The sequence below is a fragment of the Antrostomus carolinensis genome, unplaced genomic scaffold (assembly GCF_000700745.2).
Source record: "Antrostomus carolinensis isolate BGI_N321 unplaced genomic scaffold, ASM70074v2 scaffold8971, whole genome shotgun sequence".
NCBI lineage: Eukaryota > Metazoa > Chordata > Aves > Caprimulgiformes > Caprimulgidae > Antrostomus > Antrostomus carolinensis.
In genome coordinates, this window is record NW_010293463.1 from 24,701 (window position 1) to 32,826 (window position 8,126).

Consider the following 8,126-nt stretch of genomic DNA (forward strand, 5'->3'; position numbering starts at 1 on the left):
CCCAGAGACGCAACACGTCTGACTCTAAAGGACAGCCTGGAGCATCGCAGCACCTAAATCTCTCTCTTTTTTGGCCATTAGCTTCTTGGTCCTTGTGCTGCTGGAAAAGAGTAATGTCTGTAGTTCTGACAGTGATTAATGATGGAAATTAAACAAGGAAAAGACAGCTATCCATTTAAATAATGAGCAGGACATCCATACTGTCCTTTTTAAGGTAATGTCTTGCTTTTGCAGAGGTCTAGCTTCCCCCTCTGTGTTCCCAAGGCAATGCTGCAGTACCCTGAATTCTGTCAAAGAAGATAAATATAGTTCAGAGAGGAGCAGGGACCTGTCCCAGCTCCTGTTGTCTCTGGCTGAAGGGATTAGCCCTGCTGCAATTAATCACCGTGTGTAAATAAGCCCTGAACTTGGTATGACTTGGTATGAGTTTTGATGGGTGACTTTTGTCTCGGAGGGACATCAGCGGTGTGAGGACTTCTCTGCAAGAAGGTTCTTGATTAAAAGCTCTTCCTGTACGTGCTGAGCTGCATCCCCTGACTGTTGCTTTCCCTTGGTGCATCTCAGTAGTGACCTATCATATGGCTACCAGACACCTCACCCACCACTCCCAACCCCTCTCTCGTAGGTGGGTGCATTAAACGCCTGTTTCTTTGCTAGACGAGGTTTCCATGTTGACGTTTATGAAGCCAGAGAAGGTAAGTTCAGCCTGATCATTGCTGCTTTATTGTTATGTTTCTGTCCCTTTGCTGATAACAGCTCTTGAAGAAGCAAAAGAGGAACTGCGTGAGCTCACTGAAACTGCAGAAAGAAAATGAAATCTGAAAGTGTGACACTTTGGGGAAACTCTTTTCACTCTTCCCTTTAGCTCCTGTGGTGGTGGGGAGCATTTGTTTGAAATATGTTGTCTTGTGTGGAGGGAACCCACCCTTCAGCTACTAAAATGAGGCCCTTTTTTGTGTTCTTGACTTAAATATCAATTCAAATCCTCACCTTCGAAAGCTGGTCTCTGCATGAAGAACTAATAGCAATGGTGCTGTTGAACCAAGCTGGGTCAGAAGTTTGGAAGCCAGGGCAGTTGTTGATGCTGCAGCACCTCTATTAGGGTTAAAAGCACCAACTTGACTTGTAACCACTGCCATCAGTGGTGAGGAGGGCTGGTGGTGAGAGGGGCAGAAGGAGAGATGGAGTGCTTTCAGGAAGCCTCCAGCTCTGCGGGGCACTGCCACAGAGAAATGATGATTCTGAGCCCATGTGGTGGCTGAAAGGGAGAGAAACCATTGATCTTCAGTGTCTCTCAGCTGACAGACAAATAAAACCTGGGCAGAGATGGCAAGCCAAGCAGAAGATGAGAATGACACCATGGAAGGTGAAACTCCACTTGGATGTGCAGTGAAGGGAAGGAGAAGCCCTGTGAAACATGTGGTCTCTGTGATAACTCTTCCTGCTCAGGCAGACGTTGGGACGGGCAGTTCTGCTGCACGGCTCCCAGCTGCTCCCATCCTGAGTCCTGTCCACAGCTCTGGCTCCTCGTCCCAGGAACAGGGGGGTCACAGCAGCCAGTCCCCAGCGATGCCACCAGGCTGCAGCCCCAGAGCAAGAGCAGATGGCTTTTCCCTGTGCTTTAACTCTCCAGCTCTTTGCTGGATGTGGCACATGCTACAAGTTTCACAGGTTCACAAAGCCTCTGGTTGCTCTTACCTGCCTTCTGAGTCAGACAGATTTTAGCACTTTTACTCCAATTTTTGGCCCATTTCTTGTGCTGAGATGCAACCCTGAAAGCTATTTACTCTGAGGGTGGTGAGACAGTGTCCCAGGTTGGCCAGAGAAGCTGTGGCTGCTCCTCCCTGGAAGTGTTGAAGGCCAGGTTGGATGAGGCTTTGAGCAACCTGGTCTAGTGGAAGGTGTCCCTGCTGCTGGCAGGGGGGTTGGAACTGGATGAGCTTTAAGGTCCCTTCCAGCCCAAACCAGTCTGGGATTCTGTGATTCTATTGGGACTGGGATGAGGTTCTGCCCCATGTGCTGGCCAGACAATCCAGGAAGCCTGAGGTGAGACTGTTTGGAGGAGGAACAAGCCAGCACTGAGACTTCTCCATCTGGACAGTGATGGAGAAGGTCACCTGCCAGTGTCCTGAAAAGCATCAATCTGTGGATCTCAGCAGAAGCTGCCAGGCATTCATCACTCAGCTCTCTCCACTTAGAGAGAGACAACATGATCTTAGTGACAACGTGCCCTCCAACACTGCAGGGAGCATCAGGATCCAGTGTTCCCTTTGCAGCACTCGGCTGCAGCTGCTTCTTCCAGGCTAGAGGTGGCACAGAGGAAGAAGCCCTCAAAGCTGCTCAGCTGCCTTCCCAGCAGCTGAAGGTGTCCTGATACCTGTCTTCTCCACATGTGGAGCCAGGGATGGGGACTCCCTGCTGTGGCTGCAGGGATTTCAGGAGATGCCGCCTGCACCAGGCTGTGGTATCAGCATCTCCATAACCAACTCCTCTATCCATGCAGATATCCGGGTGGCCAGCTTTGCCCGTGGCAGAAGCATTAACTTGGCCCTGTCCCACAGAGGACGCCAAGCCCTCCGAGCCGTGGAGATGGAAGAGCAGGTACCCTGGTAGCTTCTGTCAGTGGTGAGATCTCTGTGGTTAAAATGCTGTAGACTTCAGCTGCTGATGGATGGGTGCTTTTTGGGTCCCCAGGCATGCAGGGGCCACCATAGTGGTAGCTCTGCTTTGGTGATGGTGGAGGTAGACTTCTCCCACTGCACGCCCACAGCCTGGCTCTCCACTGCTTCATGGCACAGCTGAGATCTCTCCCCAGCCTGGGGTCAGCACCCAACCCCGGGCAGCTGGGCTCTGCTGGTGGCAGAGGGTGCTTCCCCAGGAGACCAATGCTCACACAACACCTTCTAGTGTTACCTCCCCTCCATGATCTCCTCCCTCCTGGAGACTAAGGACAACCAGGGCAGGAATAGGTGGACTCCCAAGAGAGCTGGAGTACCAGCAGGATGTGATAAAGGGGGCTGGTTTCCCTGCTGACATGCCCAGATTTGTACTTTCCCACCAAACCTTGAGCTTTGGGCTGACCCCTGAAATCCACACGCACCGACTTCTGCACGGCACGCTTGGCTCCGAGCCCAGCGCTCCTCTGCAGGGTGCTCGCCACCATTTAACATCCAGCTGTTGGCAGTGGTGGGATCTCCTGGCCCTTGGCTCCCTGCAGAGGAACCCAGGCTTTGACAGGTCCTATCCCATCACCAGGAGGTAATTTAGCCGTCATCCCCTGCCCTGTCCAACACCCTGGGGCTTTTCACATCCTTTCTATCAAAAAATATTTTGCACTGATTTTTATGGGAATTAACTCAGTAGTTAGTAAGTAACCTCACTGAAATGTAGTATCTTGGTGTTGACAGCCCTGTACATTTTTTTCCCAGTAACTTGGCTAGTGACACACAAATGTCTGAGCAGAGAGCATCCCATTCTGCCCGGAGTGCAGTGCATGGAGGGAACGGCGCTTGGTGGCTTCTGCCTTGCCCCTCAGCAACTCAGTTTTGGCCAGAAGGTTGGGTTATGTTCCCTTCCATTCCAGATCGTGTCCAAAGGCATTCCCATGCGGGCCAGGAGGATCCATACACCGTCAGGGAAGAAGTACTCCATCCCCTACGGGAAGAAGAACCAGGTACTGGTCTGGTGCTGCCACTCAGAGATGCTTCGCAGAGCACGAGGGGGCTTTGGTGGCATTTGTAGCTCTCTGTGATTGTGGTGGTTTCACTCACTCTCTCACTCATTCATTCTTTCAATTACTAATTTCCAGTTACTAATGGAAATAAAATTAGTAATAACAGGATATGCAAATGAGTGATGCCCAGTGCAGTTGCTCACCACCCACTGACCGATGCCCAGCCTGTCCCAGCCTGTGATTCCAGAGCAGAGAAAGTCTACAAACCCAAACCCCAGAACAGTGAGAGCTCAAGTGATCCCCGAGAGAATCCCCCCGTCTTCTGGTCAGCCCTGGTTAATGTACTGACCATGACGTGATATGATCTGGGATATCTCATTGGCGGAGCCAAATGCCAATTTGGGGTTTGCTAATTACTACGCTGCTCCCTCCCAGTCCTAATGCAGCTGTGAACCAGCCAAACACGATGACCTTGGGCTCCAGCAGCAACTAAAACCATCAGTACCTGATCAACATTCTTCTCATAACAAATCCCACACTGAAACCAAACCACAGCTCTTCCAGCTACTGAGAAGACAATGAACTCCATCCTAGTGAAACCAGGACAGTGATGGACAGCCCGGGGCTCAGGCTCTTAGAAAGGACACTGGTTCATCGAGGCTGTTGGGAGAGGTGGCATTTCTCATCTAGCCATGCAGAGCATCCTTCAGCAATTCCTCCTGAACCCCGTGTTTGTTTGCCTTGCAGTACATTCTCTCTGTGGACAGAGCGAACTTAAACAGAGAGCTGCTAACAGGTAGGTGGCCAGGTCTGTTTGCAGACACTTTTACCCACTGTTCACCAAGGATTTAGGGTTTGCTCCATGAAGAGGACACTTTGGGTCCCAGGCTCTCTTTGCCCATGAGTTTGGCACAACTTGGCTCTCAGAAAATGCAGTAGCTGTGTTTTGAAGTAGAAAATCTGTGCTGTGTCCCTGCTGCTTGCCTGACACAAAAGGATATTCAAACAAATCCCCCCGAGGTCTTTCTATGTGTGCTGACATCCCCGAGGAGCAGCTCTTCTGCATTTGCCCTCAGCTCCCCGGCTCCTGGTATGGGCATCTGCTCCCAGAACTTCACCAGCCAAAGCAGGGGCCACCTCCTCAGCCTGGTCATGGTTCATGGCATTTTCCACAACCCTGATTGCGCAGAGACAAATAGAAATTGTGACAAAGTGTGTGATCAGGCCAGGTCAAATTTCCCCAAATTTCCCACTGACCACAGGCACCGCATCCCATCCTGAAATACAATGTGGTGTTGGTGGAGACAGGTTCATGACTCATGTCATTGTGGGGAAGAAATCTTTGCAGGATTCCTTGCACTTTTAAATAGTTTTCACCAGCATTGGGCAAACACAGTCCTAGTGCTCCCTGCCCACTGGCCATCACTCAACACAGCAATCTTTGCTGTAAAGAAAAAGTCCCACTAATTTAGGGATTCCTTGGAAATCTTTTGGGGTCACAGTACAAGCCTCTACATTTACCTGTCAGGGGAGGTTTAGGCTGGATATGAGGAAAATTTATTCACTGAAAGGTTTGCCAAGTATTGGAACAGGCTGCTCAGGGCAGTGGTGGGAGTCACCATCCCTGATGGGATTTAAAGGGCGTGTAGATGTGGTACTTGGGGACATGGTTTAGTGGTGAACTTGTCAATGCTGGGATTACAGTTGGACTAGATGATTAAAATGGTCTTTTCCAACCAAACTATTCTATGATTCTTTTCTTTCCACAGCTGCTGAGAAGTACTCCAACACTAAACTGTACTTCGGACACAAGCTCGTGGGGTGCAACGCAGAGTTGGGGACGTTGACCATAAAAAGGTAATCCCTGTGCAAGCCTGGGATCAAGCACTATGTTCAGTTAGTTTCTGCTTAATTATTGATAAAAACCTCAAACAATTGAGCAATCTCAGTTTGAAACTAGCATGTTATTCCTGAGGGGGTAAAACTTGGTGTCAGCTTTGGAAAGGAGAAACATCAAAGCAGGGTTCATGAGGAGGTTGAAAAAATTGTGAGGAACTCCGTCCCACCCCAGCAGCCTGGCAGTGGGATGGGCACACACTTGCTGTCCTCTGCAGGGGATTAACACACCAGTCTCCACAGCCCTGATGTTCAGGGAGATATTGCTCATCAGGGAGGGCAGATAACGATCTTGCTTCATAGTTGTGTTAAGTTCTGATCATGTCCCCTGTCCACCCAGGGCTGTAGGCTCTATGAAATAGCAGCATTATCCCAACAGTGCCTATTGCATCCTTGGGTAGATGTGGCAGAGTTCTGCTCCAATTTTTAGCCCATTTCTTGTGCTGAGATGCAACCCTGAAAGCTATTGGGACTGGGATGAGGTTCTGCCCCATGTGCTGGCCAGACAATCCAGGAAGCCTGAGGTGAGACTGTTTGGAGGAGGAACAGGCCAGCACTGAGACTTCTCCATCTGGACAGTGATGGAGAAGGTCACCTGCCAGTGTCCCGAAAAGCATCAGTCTGTGGATCTCAGCAGAAGCTGAGTAACCTACAGGCTAATTATTTATCCTAATGCTGAACTTCCCAGTCAGTGGAAGCCGATCTTCCCTCAGCCTAGAAGATTAATAACGCTGGAGGTGACACCAGCATTTTGCAAAAGGCAGATCCACTGTGCCCAGCAGTGCTGAGCTGGCCTGGAGTTCGGTAGGATTGATCCAAGGGACTGTCTTGCTTTCAGATCTGGCCAGCAGCCATTGGAAGTCACCTATGATCTCATCGTGGGGTGCGACGGAGCCTTCTCAACAGTCAGAAAGCAGTTCCTGAGGCAAACTCGCTTTAACTACAGTCACGAGTACATTCCTCACGGCTATATGGAGCTGACCATCCCTCCCAAGGATGGAGATGTAAGTGTGCCTGTCCTGGGGGGCTGCTACCACCTTTGCAGATGGGACACCCTGCTCCCCTCTCATGGCAGCTCTGCTGCAGCAGCTCTAGAGAAACTCATCTCTTGCTTGAGGTTCAGCCAAGGGATTAAAACTTCCATAGAAGAAGGCAGGCATCTCTTCCTCTTCCAGTGGTGGGGCCAATGTCTGGGTACCTGGCTGCAAAAATCCTAGAGAGGCTGCCCCAGCGCAGTGGGTTTAACTGTAGCTCTGAGAGGTCCTGGGGATATGGGAACGTGCCTGTGAGGACCTCAGCAACTGCAAACCAGCAGATTTTTGCCCATCTTTTCCTACCTTTTCCTCTTGCCCTTCCTCTGTGTCTCCCTGAAGCACCAGGTACCAGAAAGGGGCCCTGTGGTCATTGTGTCTGCTCATGGTACAGAGGATGGGAACTGGTGTGCTGGTTTGGGGCTGGGTTGGGGAAGCTAAGCAGGGCAGGGCAGGGACACAAGGTGATTTTCCTTCTCTTTCAGTTTGCCATGGAACCAAACTACCTCCATATCTGGCCAAGAAACACCTTCATGATGATTGCACTGCCCAACATGGTGATCACCCACAGCCACGCTCCTTTAGGGCATGGGATGGAGCTTGTGGGGATGAACTGGCTGGGGTGGCAGGGGTTGGGAGGTCCAACTTGTGCCAGGTGTCCCACTGCCTGGGGGAGGGGGGTGCAGGACAGGACCCCCAGTGCCAACCCTGCCTCACAGCACTGAGCAGGTACCTGTGCCACTTCTCTCTGCCCACCACACATCCAAGCCCACCTGAGCTGCCCAAAATCCAGTGCCCTGCAGATGGATGTTATAAACCGGGTAGGGGAGTGCCAGGGCAGATCATGCCCTGCCTGTTTCTGCCTCCCCCCTGCCTGCCCCCTCCATGGGAGTCAGGGTGTCCAGGTGCTCGTCCCCGCTGTGCAGGTGGGACACTGCCATGGCTGGGTGACAGGCTGGGCACTGAGCTGCTGCTCCAGGTGCCAGGTGCTCTCTATGGCCTCTGGGCTTCTTTCTGATCTTCCTCCCCTGGCTGGCAGGACAAGTCCTTCACCTGCACGCTCTTCATGCCCTTTGAGGAATTTGAGAAGCTTACAACAGGGAAGCAAGTCCTGGATTTTTTCCAGACCCACTTCCCAGATGCCATCCCCCTCATCGGAGAGTAAGTGTTCCCATCTCCCCTTGTCCCTCGTCAACGCAGTGCCACACAGCCAGGGGATACATCCCCACCCAGCCCCGGGGTCCTGGTGACAGACACGCTGCTGAAGCTGGAGGGCCAAGGGGTTGCAAATGTTGTTGGGGTGGATCTATGTAGGTCTGAAGGAGGGGGAGTGAAGAGACGGAGGTCCACATTGCGTCCACGCTGGAACAGCAGGCTGGGCAGCAGGACACAGCCCCATCCCATGGCAGTTTCTGATGGAGTCACACCAAAGCACCGCTCTGTCCCTTGGAGGCACAGCAGGAGCAAAGAGCAGATCACCTCCTGCTGCTTTCGTATCACAGAATCACAGAACCACAGAATGTCAG

General features: G+C 51.6%; 1 protein-coding gene across 1 annotated transcript in view; it reads left to right on the top strand.

Annotated features, from left to right (window-relative positions):
* KMO (kynurenine 3-monooxygenase) overlaps window positions 1–7,765 on the top strand; it is an 8,030-nt gene extending 265 nt beyond the window's left edge. The window contains exons 2-9 of the mRNA XM_010177280.1: window positions 626–695; window positions 2,504–2,601; window positions 3,584–3,673; window positions 4,421–4,469; window positions 5,443–5,530; window positions 6,408–6,573; window positions 7,086–7,157; window positions 7,640–7,765. Coding sequence (XP_010175582.1) covers window positions 626–695; window positions 2,504–2,601; window positions 3,584–3,673; window positions 4,421–4,469; window positions 5,443–5,530; window positions 6,408–6,573; window positions 7,086–7,157; window positions 7,640–7,765 — 759 coding nt within the window. The remainder of the gene's footprint in view (window positions 1–625; window positions 696–2,503; window positions 2,602–3,583; window positions 3,674–4,420; window positions 4,470–5,442; window positions 5,531–6,407; window positions 6,574–7,085; window positions 7,158–7,639) is intronic.
* Window positions 7,766–8,126: the final 361 nt, after the last annotated feature.